Source organism: Calidris pugnax, unplaced genomic scaffold (genome assembly GCF_001431845.1).
Source record: "Calidris pugnax isolate Ruff unplaced genomic scaffold, ASM143184v1 scaffold297, whole genome shotgun sequence".
Lineage (NCBI taxonomy): Eukaryota > Metazoa > Chordata > Aves > Charadriiformes > Scolopacidae > Calidris > Calidris pugnax.
The window spans coordinates 57,033-72,568 of NW_015091013.1; the positions used below are offsets into that span (position 1 = coordinate 57,033).

The 15,536-nt window shown below is 55.5% G+C and overlaps 1 protein-coding gene across 4 annotated transcripts in view; it reads left to right on the forward strand.

Moving 5' to 3' along the window:
- SPSB3 (splA/ryanodine receptor domain and SOCS box containing 3) overlaps positions 1 to 10,159 on the forward strand; it is a 10,684-nt gene extending 525 nt beyond the window's left edge. For 3 of the 4 annotated variants that reach the window (XM_014955659.1, XM_014955657.1, XM_014955658.1), the window contains exons 2-8: positions 2,351 to 2,499; positions 4,323 to 4,500; positions 5,659 to 5,846; positions 8,265 to 8,367; positions 8,521 to 8,646; positions 8,879 to 9,141; positions 9,435 to 10,159. In XM_014955659.1, coding sequence (XP_014811145.1) covers positions 2,371 to 2,499; positions 4,323 to 4,500; positions 5,659 to 5,846; positions 8,265 to 8,367; positions 8,521 to 8,646; positions 8,879 to 9,141; positions 9,435 to 9,524 — 1,077 coding nt within the window. In that variant the 5' untranslated portion in view covers positions 2,351 to 2,370 and the 3' untranslated portion in view covers positions 9,525 to 10,159. Of the gene's footprint in view, positions 1 to 2,350; positions 2,500 to 4,322; positions 4,501 to 5,658; positions 5,847 to 8,264; positions 8,368 to 8,520; positions 8,647 to 8,878; positions 9,142 to 9,177 lie in introns of all 4 variants that reach the window. The other variant, XM_014955660.1, reaches the window with a different exon arrangement.
- Positions 10,160 to 15,536: the final 5,377 nt, after the last annotated feature.

The following is a 15,536-nucleotide window of genomic DNA, read 5'->3' on the forward strand; positions in this document are numbered from 1 at the left end:
GCCGTTCGGGGCCTCGGGCCGAAGGGTGGAGGAGCGGGTGGGAGCCCGCTGGCGGGGGGCTGCGGAGGGGGCTGTGGGTGCTCGTCCGGGCCGGGGAAGGGGGGGGGGCTGGGTTTGGAATCACGGGGTCCCGGGTGGAGGGAGCCCGGGGGTCAGCCCGGGGGTCAGCCCGGGGTCCGGTATTTCTTGCCTAAAGCGCGGGTGTAGACGGGACAGCCCAGCGCCCTGCCCCGGGCAGGATGGTGAAGGTGTCCGGTGCTGGGGGATCCGCCGCTGCCCCGGGGAGGCTGTTCCCGTGGCCGATTGTTCTCAGCCTGAAACATTTTCCTCTTGTTTCCCATCGGAATCTCCCCCGGAGCAACTCGTACCCGTTACCCCTCAGCTTTTCTGTGTTACTCCTTGTAAAAAAACAGGGAGTTTCCATCTTTGTAGCCCCCCTTTAAATACCAGAACGTGGTGGTGGGATATCTCCCCTAAGCCTTCTTTTCTCAGGGGTGAACAAACCTTGAGGTGTTTTCCCAAGGTGGCGGGGGTGAGACCCCCCCGGTCTCGGTGGGTGGGATGCAGGGGGATGCTCAGAGCATCCCTGGGCACCCGCAGGGCTGCCGGTGGCTCGGCCTCTCCTCCTTTCCCAGGAGCTGCTGGTCTGGCAGCGACTGAGGTGCAGGAGGTGTGGGGATGTAGGGGACGGGTACCATATGGTGGGCACCCCCCACCTGTTTGCAGGACTTGTGTGGACATCAGGGAGGCACCAGAGTGGGTGTCTGTGGCGGGAGCGGGTTCAAGGGATCCCAGAATTGTCAGAGTTGGAAGGAACCTCTAGAGATCATCCAGTCCAACTCCCCTGCCAAAGCAGGGTTGCCCAGAGCACATCACTCAGCAGCATCCAGGCGGGGCTTGAAGATCTCCAGAGAAGGGGACTCCACACCCTCCCTGGGCAGCCTGTTTCAGGGCTCTGCCACCCTCACCCCAAAGAAGTTCTTCCTCAGATTGGAGTGGAACTTCCCCTGTTCCAGCTTGTGCCCGTTGCCCCTCGTCCTGTCACTGGGAACCACTGAAATGGTCCTTTCACTGGGATGGGACGGGGGTTACGACCCTGCAGGAGCCTCTTGGTGGGGAGCTGTTTTTTCTGCAAAGATAAACTTGGGGCAAGGCGGGGGGAATGAGAGTGCAGGTGTCAAGGGTCCCCTGTGACATGCAGCTCCTGCGTGGTGGCTGGGAGGTGGCGGGCTCTGTCAGGCTGTACGCAGGGAAGGAGCCCGTGGAAGTTTCTTCTCTGAATAACATCCCCCCTCGAGTTGGGAGACGGAAGCAGCTGCTTCACTTCCTTCTGCTGCCCTTGAGACAAGTCGGGACAGGTCCACGAAAAGGCTGGTTTCCCTTCAGCGAGCAGGAAAGTGGTGTCCCCCACCCCCCCAAGTGCTGAGAGCAAAGTCTTCTCTCAGTAGCAGTAGCTTGGAGGTGAACAAACAGCCTTCCCCCCAGACAGACACACAGCTCAGCCACACTCAGGGCCACGGTGGTGGCCAGGACGGTGCAGGTGGCCGAGCAGCACGGCTGGAGGGTGACTGGGGGCTGGGGACACCGTGTCTTGGTGGCTGACAATCCTGACACTCCCCAGGCCAGCGCTCAGAGGTGGATCTGTGTGCTGTGGAAGGGGCAGCTGCTGCTGGGCCTTGGGAATGTTTTTCAGGGCTGGTTCGGTACCTGGGCTTGGGGAGAAGCTGCCCCAAAAAAGGGGCTGAAGCTTTCAGAGGCTCACAGTGCGAGAGGAGCTCGTTTGGTGTCACTGGGGTTATTCAGCCTGGAGAAGAGGAGGCTGAGGAGAGACATTATTGCTCTCTACAACTCCCTGAAAGGAGGGTGTAGAGAGATGGGGGTCGGTCTCTTCTCCCAAGTCACAGGCGACAGGACAAGAGGAAATGGCCTCAAGTTACACCAGGGGAGGTTCAGGCTGGATATTAGGAAAAATTTTTTCACTGAAAGGGTTCTCAGGCATTGGAATGGGCTGCCCAGGGAGGTGGTTGAGGCCCCATCCCTGGAGGTGTTCAAAAGCCGGGTTGATGAAGTGCTGGGAGGTCTGGTTTAGTGATGGTGCTCCTTGTTTGTTGTGTGGGTGTCTATTTTTGTCAGTTGGGTTGACGGTTGGACAAGATGATCTTTAAGGTCCCTTCCAACCTAGAAGATGATTCTGTGATTTATCCATTGATGGTGCCTGTGCAGATGGGGTTTGTGTTCCTGGCGGGGGGTTGTGGTGTCTTGGGGGAGGTTCCTTCAGTGGGCAGAGCAGTGGGTGGCAGCGGGATGTGGTTGCTGCCTGTAACCTCCTCTCTCCCTTTTCCCCCCCCAGCTTACCTCTCTCGGAACAGCATGGCGCGACGCACGCGGAGCAGCAGGGCCTGGCACTTCGTCCTGAGCGGGGTGCGGCGGGAGGTGGACACCCGGGCGGTCGCCTTGGCCACCGGGGCACGCGGCTGGGGCTACGACTCCGACGGGCAGGTAGGGCTGGGGGGTGGCTCTGAAGTGACAGGAGGGGAAAGCTGTCCTCTCCCCCTGACAGCGGGCGCTTTCTCAAGGTCCCCGTGACTGAGCAGCTGATCCTTCGGCACATAGAGCTGGCCAAAAATCAGAAGAGACTTAATAAAATACATAGGCTGTCTGACCACCCCCCTGCGTGGGGTGTGGGGCTCCCAGTACACATTCCCGAAGCAGGGAATGCTAAGCTGACCGCAGGGAGCTGATGGATACTGAGATCAATGCTTTTTTCAGCATAGAATGTGTGTGACTCCTATATAAAGTACATAGAATATGTTTTTTAAATATTCTTTTTCAAGTACTTAATGGCTGGAAGTCCAGATGGAGAGCAGTGAGAAGTGGTATCCCCCAGGGGTCTGTGCTGGGACAGATACTGTTTAACATGTTTATCAATGATATAGACAGAGGGATTAAAGGCACCATCAGCAAGTTTGCAGATGACACCAAGCTGTGTGGTGGTGTCAATACACCAGAGGGATGGGATGTCATCCAAAAGGACCTGGACAGGCTGGAGAGGTGGGCCCAGGTGAACCTTATGAGGTTCAACAAGAGCAAATGCAGGGTTCTGCACCTGGGCCAGAACAATCCTCACCATCAGTACAGGCTGGGGGGTGAGGTATTAGAAAGCAGCCCTGAGGAAAGGGACTTGGGGGTGCTGGTGGAGGAGAAGCTGGACATGAGCAGGCAGTGGGCAGTTGCAGCCCAGAAGGCCAGTCCCATCCTGGGCTGCATCAAAAGATGCGTTGCCAGCAGGTCCAGAGAGGGGATTCTGCCACTTTACTCTGCTCTGGTGAGACCTCACCTGGAGTATTGTGTGCAGGTCTGGAGCCCTCAATATAAGAAGGACATGGACCTGATGGAGAGGGTCCAGAGGAGGGCCACAAGGATGATCAGGGGGATGGAGCACCTCTGCTACGAGGACAGGCTGAGGGAGCTGGGGTTGTTCAGCCTGGAGAAGAGGAGGCTCCGGGGAGACCTAATAGCAGCCTTCCAGTACCTGAAGGGAGCCTACAGGAAGGCTGGGGAGAGCCTGTTTAGAAAGGCCTGCAGTGACAGGACGAGGGGCAATGGCTTCAAGCTGGAGGGGAACAGATTTAGACTGGAGATGAGGAGAGGGTTCTTCACTGTGAGGGTGGTGGAGCACTGGAACAGGTTGCCCAGGGAGGTGGTTGAGGCCCCTTCCCTGGAGATATTCAAGGAGAGGCTCGACGAGGCCCTGGGCAACCTGGTCTAGTTGGGGGTGTCCCTGCTGACTGCGGGGGGGTCAGACTAGATGGCCTTTGGAGGTCCCTTCCGGCCTGGGCAATTCTATGATTCCCCAGCTTGCCCCGCCTGTCCTCGTAGCAGAGGTGCTCCATCCCCCTGATCATCCTCGTGGCCCTCCTCTGGACCCTCTCCATCAGGTCCATGTCCTTCTTATACTGAGGGCTCCAGACCTGCACACAATACTCCAGGTGAGGTCTCACCAGAGCAGAGTAAAGTGGCAGAATCCCCTCTCTGGACCTGCTGGCAACGCATCTCTTGATGCAGCCCAGGAAGGGATTGGCCTTCTGGGCTGCAGCTGCCCACTGCCTGCTCATGTCCAGCTTCTCATCCACCAGCACCCCCAAGTCCCTTTCCTCAGGTCCCAAAGCAGGACTGGCACAGCCCCTCGCCTGGCAGTTTAGGCTGTGCTGGCACAAGCTTGGGGGACCTCCCCGCACAGCTCTGCGGCACCCCACACCTCGGTGACCTCTGCCACCCCACCAGCCTTGGGTAGTGACCGTTCCTCCCCCTCTCCCCGACAGCACAGCGACTCGGATTCGGAGCCGGAGTTCTCCTCCCTCTCGCCCTCCATCCCCAGCGCCATCCCCGTCACCGGAGAGTCCTACTGCAACTGTGAGAACCAGAGCGAGGCGCCCTACTGCTCCAGCCTGCACGCCCTGCACCGCGTCAAGGACTGCCAGTGTGGCGAGGAGGACGAGTGTAAGGAAGGGGGTCCCCAACGCCCCCCACCCCACCGTAGTCCTTTGGGGTGTAAGGGGGCACAGTCCCGGCCTGCTGGCACAGACAGTGCCCCTCCATGGGTCTGTATCTCTGTCCCAGCGCGCGGCACTCCTCTGTTTCCATCTCAAAGCCACGTAGACTGTAGGAAGATGAGAAGCACGTGGGCTTAGAATCATAGAATGGTCTAGGTTGGAAGAGACCCTTGGGATCATCGAGTCCAACCATCTCCCCTACTCTACAAAGTCCTCCCCTACACCATGTCCCTCAGCACTGCATCTAAACGGCCCTTAAACACAGCCAGGGATGGGGACTCCACCCCCTCCCTGGGCAGCCTGTTCCAATGCCCGACCACTCTTTCGGTGAAAAATTCTTTCCTAATGTTCAATCTAAACCTCCCCTGTTGGAGCTTGAAGCCGTTCCCTCTCGTTCTGTCACTAATTACCTGCGAGAAGAGACCAGCCCCAACCTCTCTACAGTGTCCTTTCACGTAGTTGTAGAGAGTGATGAGGTCTCCCCTCAGCCTCCTCTTCCTCACACTAAACAGCCCCAACTCCCTCAGCCGCTCCTCATACGATTTGTTTTCCAGCCCCCTCACCAGCTCCGTTGCCCTCCTCTGCACTCGCTCCAGCACCTCCAGATCTCTCTTGTTCAGGGGCTGAGTGTTGAAATCAGAGTTCACCTCTTGGGGACCTGCTTTCAAATCCTGGCTGAGGCCACCAGTGAAACCAGCCCTTGTGGTTACAGCCCCCTTGCCCCTGGCAGGGCCTGCTCGGAGCAGAGGGGAGAGATGTGGCTGAGAAAGCCCGTGGCACAGCGGGGCTACCCCTTGAGGGCTGTGAGGAGTGGAGGATGAAGAGAGGCTCCGCCTGGTAGCCTTGTGTTAGCCAAAATGGGAACTAATTAATGCTGACAGCTTCAGAGCACTGACCCATCCCTGGTGGGACGCGGCAGAATAATTCAGGCCTCAAACAACTCCGTGATGTGCACAGTTAGGATTTACCCCCTTAAACAGTAAAAAAAGAATAACAAATAAACCCCTGACAGGGTTTCAAAAGACATGTCCGCCTGTGCTTTGGCTTGAGGATGGCTCCCTGAGGGCCTTTGCTCATCCTTGTCTCTTCTCTGCTTCCCAAACAGATTTCGACTGGGTGTGGGACGACCTGAATAAGTCAACAGCCACCCTGCTGACCTGTGACAACCGCAAGGTGAACTTCCACATGGAGTACAGCTGTGGCACCGCCGCCATCCGGGGCAACAAAGAGCTGGCAGATGGGCAGCACTTCTGGGAGATCAAGATGACCTCCCCAGTCTATGGCACAGACATGGTACGTGTTGCTCGTGAGCAGGGAGAAGTGTCCTGTGTTCCTTGAACAGGGACTGGGAGAACGAGGAACCACCCACCGTAGGAGGAGATGAGGTTTAAGGCCATCTAAGGAACTTCTGAAGGTCCACAAGTCCGTGGGACCTGATGAGATCCATCCATGGGGTCTGAGGGAGGTGGCAGAGGAAGTTGCTAAACCACTATCCATTGTATTTGAAAAACTGTGGCAGACTGGTGAAGTTCCCAGTGACTGGAAAAGAGGAAACATTTGACAAAAATAGGGGAAACCCCCTATTTTTAAAAAGAGAAAAAAAAAAAGAGGACCTGGGGAACTGCAGGCTGGTCAGTCTCACCTCTGTGCCTGGGGAGAGCACTGAATTTCACTGAATTTTTAGAGTTGGAAGGGACCATAGAGATCATCTAGTCCAAAATCTGCAGATCCTCCTGGAATCTCTGCTAAGACACATGGAAAATGTGTTTGGTGACAGCCAACGTGGCTTCACTGAGGGCAAATTGTGTCTGCCAAATTTGGTGACCTTCCATGAAGGGGTTACAGCATTGGTAGGTGCTGTAGTAGAGCAACTGTTGTGGTAGAACAACTGACATCATCTACCTGGACTTGTACAAAGTGCTTGGTACTGTCCCACAGTGTCTTTAATTTGGAGAGACATGGTCTGCAGATCCTCCTGGAATCTCTGCTAAGACACGTGGAAAATGTGTTTGGTGACAGCCAACGTGGCTTCACTGAGGGCAAGTTGTGTCTGCCAAATTTGGTGACCTTCCATGAAGGGGTTACAGCATTGGTAGGTGCTGTAGTAGAGCAACTGTTGTGGTAGAACAACTGACATCATCTACCTGGACTTGTACAAAGTGTTTGGTACTGTCCCACAGTGTCTTTAATTTGGAGAGACATGGATTTGATGGGTGGAGCACTCGGTGGGTAAGGAACTGGCTGAATGGCTGCACTCGGGGAGTTGCAGTCAACAGCTTGATGTCCCAGTGGAGACCAGTGATGAGTGGGATCCTTCAGGGGTCTGCGTTGAAACCAGTATTGTTCAACATCTTTGTTGGGGACACAGACAGTGGGCTTGAGGGCACCCTGAGCAAGTTTGTGGATGACACCAAGCTGAGATGACACCCTAAAGGGAAGGGATGGCATCCAGAGGGACCTGGAAGTGTTTGGTACTGTCCCACAGTGTCTTTAATTTGGAGAGACATGGATTTGATGGGTGGAGCACTCGGTGGGTAAGGAACTGGCTGAATGGCTGCACTCGGGGAGTTGCAGTCAACAGCTTGATGTCCCAGTGGAGACCAGTGATGAGTGGGATCCTTCAGGGGTCTGCGTTGAAACCAGTATTGTTCAACATCTTTGTTGGGGACACAGACAGTGGGCTTGAGGGCACCCTGAGCAAGTTTGTGGATGACACCAAGCTGAGATGACACCCTAAAGGGAAGGGATGGCATCCAGAGGGACCTGGACAGGCTGGAGAAGTGGGTCTGTGTGAACCTCATGAGGTTTAACCAGGCCAAATGCAGGGTCTTGCACCTGCACTGGGGCAACCCATGGTCCCAGCACAGGCTGGGGATGGAGGGATGGAGAACAGCCCTGAGGAGAAGGACCTGGGGGTGTTGGTGGGTGAGAAGCTCAACATTCACAGGCAACATGAGCTGGCAGCCCAGAAACCCCCTCTGCTCTGGGGAGACCCCCCCCCAGTGCTGCCTCCATCTCTGGGGCCACCAACATCAGAAGGACATGGAGCTGTTGGAGTGGGGCCAGAGGAGGCCCCGGAGATGCTGGGAGGGCTGGAGCCCCTCTGCTGGGAGGGGGGGCTGAGAGAGTTGGGGGATTCAGCCTGGAGAAGAGAAGGCTCTGGGGAGACCTTGGAGCCCCTTCCAGTCCCTAAAGAAGGGGGGCTCCAGGAAAGCTGGGGAGGGACTCTGGATGAGGGAGGGGAGCCCTAGGAGGAGGGGGAAGGGTTGGACCCTGCAAGAGGGGAGATGGAGCTGAGCTGTGGGGAAGAACTTGTTTGGTGTGAGGGTGGTGAGAGCCTGGCCCAGGTTGCCCTGAGAAGCTGTGGCTGCCCCATCCCTGGAGGGGTTCAAGGGCAGGTTGGAGGGGGCTTGGAGCAACCTGGTGTGGTGGGAGGTGTCCCTGCCCAGGGCAGGGGGTGGCATGAGGTCCCTTCCAACCCAAACCATTCTATGAACAGGAGAGCAACCTTCTCCATCAGTTCAGCTGGACCTCCTCGCTTTGGAAAGGAAATTGGAGGTGGGAGCCTTCAGCTCCGGCCCAAAACCTCTGACTTGGCTTCACCAAAACCTCTGGGTGTTTTGAACTTGGCCAAGAAAAAGAGGGGAGTCTTGGTTTCATTGCTTGAAAAGGCGCTAAGCTTGTGTTCTTCCTCCTGGCCTTGCCTTCCAGATGGTGGGAATTGGGACGTCGGATGTGAACCTGGACAAGTACCGCCACACCTTCTGCAGCCTGCTGGGCAAGGACGAGGACAGCTGGGGACTGTCCTACACGGGTAAGGAGCGTTGTCCTAAGGGGCTGAGAATTAAATGGGATTTTTTAGGCACTGAGTGAGGCTGTGCCAGTGGGAACTTGGGTGTGGGAGTTGGGATGAATTCCTGGAGCTCAGGATTTCCACTGAATGCTGGGGTTTTTTTTGTGTTTTAAGGACTTCTGCATCACAAGGGAGACAAAACAAACTTCTCCTCGAGGTTTGGCCAGGGCTCCATCATTGGGGTGCATTTGGACACGTGGCATGGGACGCTCACGTTCTTCAAGAACCGCAAGTGCATAGGTAAGGGCAAGGGCAGCCACAGGGGGAGGGACTGGGAAGGGGGGTAGAAAATGTTCATAAAGGAGAAGACCGAGGTGTGAGGGGAGCAGGAGGAAGGTTATACTTGTCCTTTGATAGATTGAGGTTTCAAGGGGCTGTTTCCCAACAGCTAAGAGGTTCAAGGGTAGGTGGGAGGAGTGAGATCACCTCCTCAAAACTAACACAACCCCCCCTGGCTGCTCTCCCCGGGCAGGCGTCGCCGCTACCAAGCTGCAGAACAAGAAGTTTTACCCCATGGTGTGCTCCACGGCCGCCAAGAGCAGCATGAAGGTGATCCGCTCCTGCGCCAGCTGCACCTCCCTCCAGTACCTCTGCTGCTACCGCCTGCGCCAGCTCCTGCCCGACTACGTGGACACGCTGGAGGTGCTGCCGTTGCCACCGGGACTCAAGCAGGTGCTGCACAACAAACTGGGGTGGGTCTTGAGCATGAACTATAGCACGTCGAAGCCTTCCTCCTCCTCCTCCTCGGTCCTGGCTGCTCTCCCCCAACAGGCGTCGCCGCTACCAAGCTGCAGAACAAGAAGTTTTACCCCATGGTGTGCTCCACGGCCGCCAAGAGCAGCATGAAGGTGATCCGCTCCTGCGCCAGCTGCACCTCCCTCCAGTACCTCTGCTGCTACCGCCTGCGCCAGCTCCTGCCCGACTACGTGGACACGCTGGAGGTGCTGCCGTTGCCACCGGGACTCAAGCAGGTGCTGCACAACAAACTGGGGTGGGTCTTGAGCATGAACTATAGCACGTCGAAGCCTTCCTCCTCCTCCTCCTCGGGAAGCGACTCAGATAGCTCCTGTGGCTCGGACGCAGAGGCCTGCCAAAGGAAGAGGTGCAGGAGGACATAATGGCTCTGCAGACAAACTGTGGGGAGGGAGGGAGTGAGGTGGGTTTTGTTCTGCCATCAGCGAGGGCCGGCCTGGCCCGAGGCACCTCTTTCTTCACGGGGACTTCCATTTCTACCCGTCTGCAAAGATCTCTCTTGTGCTGGTGGAAACCTTCAGCTTAAACATCCATCACGTGCATCGAAGAGCCCTGTCAACTCCCAAGAGGTCCCAGCTCCACGAAGCTGCAGCCAAATAGCGGCGCTTCATCTCCTGACTTCCTCCCAAAGCCGTCGCCTCTTCCTCAAGGACCCCTTTTCTCTGCAGAGACAAGATTTCAGGTGGCCTCCTGGTTTCAAAGCGTGTACTGTCACAGAACGGACTCAACTTATTGAGAGACACAGTTGAAGAGTGTCCCCTCCTCCCCACTGGTGTGTGTTGGTCTCATGGTGTCTGCCGTGAGACTCCTGGTGCTGTGGGGAAACAGGCTCCTGGGGCTGCACCTGCATCATGTTGCTGCTGTGACAGAGCAGTTACACCAGTCGAGCCGTCGGTGACCTTTTCTTGAGCCCCCGATGACTTTAGTTGCTTTGCATGTTGGCTCCTGCTGCTTCTCCTGTATCGAGGACTGTATTAAACTGTAATGGTAAGAGCAGAAACTGTTCTTTCCTTCCTTCCTTCCTTCCTCAGACCTACACCCGTGGCTGCACCTGGGAAGGGAGGCTGCGGGGGTGAAAACACCCGTCCTTGGGCAGCTTAGGGGAAAAACACCCCCAAAGCCTGTCCCAGAGCCTGAGAAATGTAAGTCTTGTGAGGAGAGGCTGAGGGAGCTGGGGGTGTTCTGTCTGGAGAAGAGGAGGCTGAGGGGAGACCTTATCACACTCTATAACTACCTGAAGGGGGGTGTAGAGAAGCGGGGGTCGGTCTCTTCTCCCAAGTCACAGGAGACAGGACAAGGGGAAATGGCCTCACATTGCACCAGGGGAGGTTTAGATTGGATATTAGGAAACATTTCTTCACGGAAAGGGTTCTCCAGCATTGGAATGGGCTGCCCAGGGAAGGGGTTGAGGCACCATCCCTGGAGGTGTTCAAAAGATGGGTTGACGTGGTCCTCAGGAATATGGTTTAGTGATTTTTTTTATTGCTTATTTATTTTTTGTCAGAGTTAGGTTGACGGTTGGACAAGATGATCTTTAAGGTCCCTTCCAACCTAGAGGATTCTATGAAATGGGCACAGCCTCTGTGCCCAGAGAAAGCCCCTTGTTGAGAGGGAAAGGCTGGATTAGAGCCTGGGCCAGCGACTGGTCCTGCAGTGGCCGGGGCTGAAGGGCATTCCAGATTCCCTCGGATTTTAGACAGGCAAGAGGAGGGGAAAGCGCTTGTTACGGTTTGAGAAACCCGTAACTAAACAATTTATTGTCATTTAGACAATTATTCTCTCACCTGATGACCCCTCCCCACCTGGGAAGGGGGGAACTGGGGAAAAAATAAGGAAACCCGAGGGTTGAAATTTAAACAGATTTAATAGAATAAGAGTAAATAATTAACATTAATAACATTAAAGAACCGCTATTGATCCCGATACCAATATAAAACACACAAGGATTATCCCCAGCCCGTTCCATCAGCAGGAGGCTGCTCCCTCCCTCCAGGGACAGCCAGTGTGGGACCCTGCGAGCGCTGCAGCTCCGGGAGGAAGAGGAGGGCTCAGGGCTGTGGCACCAGAACAAAGAGTTCTCTGGACCGTCACCATCAAGGGAGAGAGAGAGAACTCCTCAGCAAACTTCCTAATTTATATTGAGTGTGATGTTTGTGGTATGAAATAATCCTGTTGGCAGCTTGGGTTGCATTTATTCCCCACTGAACCCCACAGATCTGTGCCTTTTCTCCCCCCATGAAGGATCTTTTAAGCAAACACGGGTCTTGCTTCTCTGGTGACAGACCTTGAATGAGAACCTTGACCAGGCAGGACAGGCTCGAAGAGGAGGGCTCAGGGCTGTGGCACCAGAACAAAGAGTTCTCTGGACCGTCACCATCAAGGGAGAGAGAGAGAACTCCTCAGCAAACTTCCTAATTTATATTGAGTGTGATGTTTGTGGTATGAAATAATCCTGTTGGCAGCTTGGGTTGCATTTATTCCCCACTGAACCCCACAGACCCATCTCTTTTCTCCCCCCATGAAGGGTCTTTAAGCGAACGTGGCTCTTGCTTCTCTGGTGACAGACCTTGAATGAGAACCTTGACCGGGCAGGACAAGGCTCGCTCTTGCTCCATCCCTAGGGATGCTGCAGCCAGAAAAAAACAGCCTTTTGCTGGATGGCTCCTCCCCAGGAACTCACAGGTGGAGGCAGAAGAACCCCTGGCAAAGGAGGAACTTGGTTTGGAGGCCGTGCCCCTACTTCTGCAGCACCCAGTGGTGTCACCTGGGGCCAGCGAGCGGCGGTTGATGGGAGGAAGTTCAGGGTTTTCTGTGTCACTGGGGAAGGCCCCAGTTAATGCCACTGCTGTCCTCCTGCCTGTGGCTGTTTCTGAGTGAAAAAAACAAGCATTTGGGAAAAGAGGATCCCATCCTAATTCACATGGAGTTTTCTGGAGCTCAGCTGGCATTTCCTCGTGCTGGGAGTTCAGCCAACAAGCTCCCCTCCCCTGCCCTGAGCTCCATGTTACCCCAAGGATGTGGTTCCTCTCTGCCCAGGTGGTTCTGGCAGTCAGCAGACGTTTTCTGAAGTAACTCCAGCAGGACCCAGCTGCACGAGGAAGCCACCAGCAGCACCAGTCTCAGAGGTCCAGTCTCACCAAAGAGCGAGTGGGGAGCAGGATGTTAAAATTCAGGAAACGCTGCAGAAAATACGTGGCTCATTCAACAACTGGGCCTGAAATGCAGCACAGGACAGACCTATGGAGGAGCTGATCCTGTGCTGCTCGAGGACAAGTCACTAATGCTGTCACATCCAGCCCTTGTTCCAACCATTCCCCAGCTCTGGTAGGAGACAGCCAGCTTTCCAGCCAGGGGGATAGAAACCTGGGGCAGCTGAAAGAGGAAAGGAGAGCCAAGAGGCTGGAGAAAGCCTCTGTAATGACATTTATTGATGTGCAGGCTTCTGTGCTGCAACAGACTTGGCGGTGGATACCATGAAGAGGTAGATGCAGTGGGATAAGTCTGGCCCAACACGGTGGTCTTTCCCCCTGACGTTCAATTTCACTGGGATGTCACTCAGCTGGAGTTGTTTTTTATCTTCCGTGCTGTGTTTTTCATGGGCCTTTGAGCACGCAGGAGAAGGAAGCCCACAGGTATCACAGATGCTCTAAGAGAAGACTCCAGTCTTCAGAAGACTCCAGTCTCCCCTGCAAGGCTCAATCCCGTCGTTACAGTGAGGATCCATGACTGAGCCTTTATCCAAACACATCAGGATATAAAACCCAGAAGAAACAAGATCTACCACTTCCAAACGGGCCTCACGCACACTCAGAGTTGTGTGTTGCCCCTCCAGCTACAAGGACAGAGCTGTAACCCCAATTCTTCTGAAGCAGCTACGCTGGGGACAGAGATCAAAGCGCCTGGGGAAGAAAAAGGAGAGTACTGATGACATGGCACCCTTTTTAAAAAGTTCTGTCACAGTTCCTGTGCTAATGGAAAGAGTTGATGTGATTAATGAGGGCGTACCTGTAACAGGAGGCTCGGGGAGGGATATGTTGCTGTTGCAGGGCTGATGGTTAAACCACTGGGAGTTGTCTCTTCCACACCCGCTGGAATTCTGTGCCATCTTTATCCTCTCACACCCCACTGGTCCTGTCTCTGGCAGTGCAGAAAGGCACCTCCTGCAGACAGACAGACAGACAGAGGGCTGAGAGCCAGAGCAGGGCCAGTGTGTGCACTGAGCACAGGCCTCCAGACCCTAGATGCTGCAGCCTTCCCCTAGCATTAAGCAGTTGGTTTCCTGCTAAAACCTCTTTTTGCCCAGGACGAATATTTTTTCCCCCTCATGATGTTCTACTCTTCCCTGGAAAGGTCCAGAGCACCTTGGTGAAAAGGTTTTCCTAAAAGCAATCATTTTCACTCCTTTCCTAGTGCTGAATCACCACTAGATTCACTGTGAGAACAGAGGATTTTCATCAGCACAGACTGAAAATGATTGTGAGACAACATCTAGTCTGGGCTCTTGCACTGTCGGCATCACAGACAGGCTGGCAGCCACAGATAAATACAATCACAGAATGGTTTGGGTTGGAACATCTAGTCTGGGCTCTTACATTGTCGGCGTCACAGACAGGCTGGCAGCCACAGAATAGAATGACAGAATGGTTTGGGTTGGAAGGGACCTTAAAGAACATCAAATTCCACCTCCCACCATACCAGGTTGCTCCAAGCCCCCTCCAACCTGCCCTTGAACCCCTCCAGGGATGGGGCAGCCACAGCTTCTCGGGCCAACCTGGGCCAGGCTCTCACCACCCTCACCCCAAACAAGTTCTTCCCCACAGCTCAGCTCCATCTCCCCTCTTGCAGGGTCCAACCCTTCCCCCTCCTCCTAGGGCTCCCCTCCTCATCCAGAGTCCCTCCCCAGCTTTCCTGGAGCCCCCCTTCTTTAGGGACTGGAAGGAGCTGGAAGGTCTCCCCGGAGCCTTCTCTTCTCCAGGCTGACCCCCCCCAACTCTCTCAGCCCCCCCTCCCAGCAGAGGGGCTCCAGCCCTCCCAGCATCTCCGGGGCCTCCTCTGGCCCCGCTCCAACAGCTCCATGTCCTTCTGCTGTTGGTGGCCCCAGAGCTGGAGGCAGCACTGGGGGGTGTCTCCCCAGAGCAGAGCAGAGGGGCAGAATTCCCCCCCCCGGCCCTGCTGGACACGGGGCTGGGGATGCAGCCCAGGATCCTATTCCCAGAATGTTCCTGTAATTCCCACTGAGGTTTCCCAAAGTTCTGGGTTTGGGATGTGACCGAGTCCAGTGACACAACTCACTTGTACGGGCATTTTGCCATTGCTGTTGTCAGACATGCTGGCCAAATTCCTGCCACGTGTCTAGCTCTTTGATGTCACCCCACAGCTGCAGCACCACCAGCGCCTGGAGGAGAAGTGTGAGAGGTGAAACACGTCACACGCAGAAGCAACAGGACAAAGACAGGCTCGGGTGGGCCCAGCTGTGAGCCCCAGGCCTTCATCCTCCTCAACCCTCAGCCAGCAGCCCTGGCATCAGCCCTGGCCACCAAAGGCACCCAGCAGCAAGGAGAGGACAACAGCAGGACATCTCCCTCAGGAGGATGAAGCTGGGAGGGGAGGAAGGCTGGGCTGCCTGCATTAGCTCTGTTTACACAGCGCCGCAGCAAAGCCCGCTCATCCTTCTTAGCTCCCAGTAAGCCAGTGAGTCACAACCCCCTTTGGGGCACACTCAGGCAGGGCAGGAATTTAGTTCAAGGGATATCAAGCAAGGGTTTAGACGGTGCTTGACCTAGTTTATGGCTGCGGTGGCATCACGAGGAGCATCGCTGCTCTGCTGTGGGACGCAGGCTCTGCAAGGCAGAGACCCCAGCAAGAAGGGCAGTTTTTGGTGGGGTTGGGGAGGGGTGGCTGGATCAGATCTGAACCAGGGCGTCAAGAACAAGAGGTTCCAAGGCTGCAGTCCCTCTTCAACCCATTGCCACGGCGAAGGAGCAGGCACTGTGATGCAGCCTGATCCAAGCCAGCCACCACCTCCCCCGGCAAAGCATCCCTTGCACACAAAAGCTCACCAGTGGGAGCCTTTTCCACACAGCTCAACCTCAAGTAACATAAAGTTTCAAGGACCATAAGGAGTTCTACCTCCTGTTATCTCCTCTGGAGTCACAGCCAGCTCTGGGCCAGGCTGGGAGCCGGGACGCTGCTTCCCAGGGCTCGGTGCCTGCCCTGCTCCTGGTTACACCTCCAAGCACAACCCACCGCTCACAAACTCCACATGTTCCCACCTCAGGGCTGCTCCCTGATCAAGAGGAAAAGGCCAGAGTTAACCCCCCCCCCATCTGCTCCCTCCCAGTCTGACTTGAAGCTGGAGATAAAGCTGAGTTTGTCCC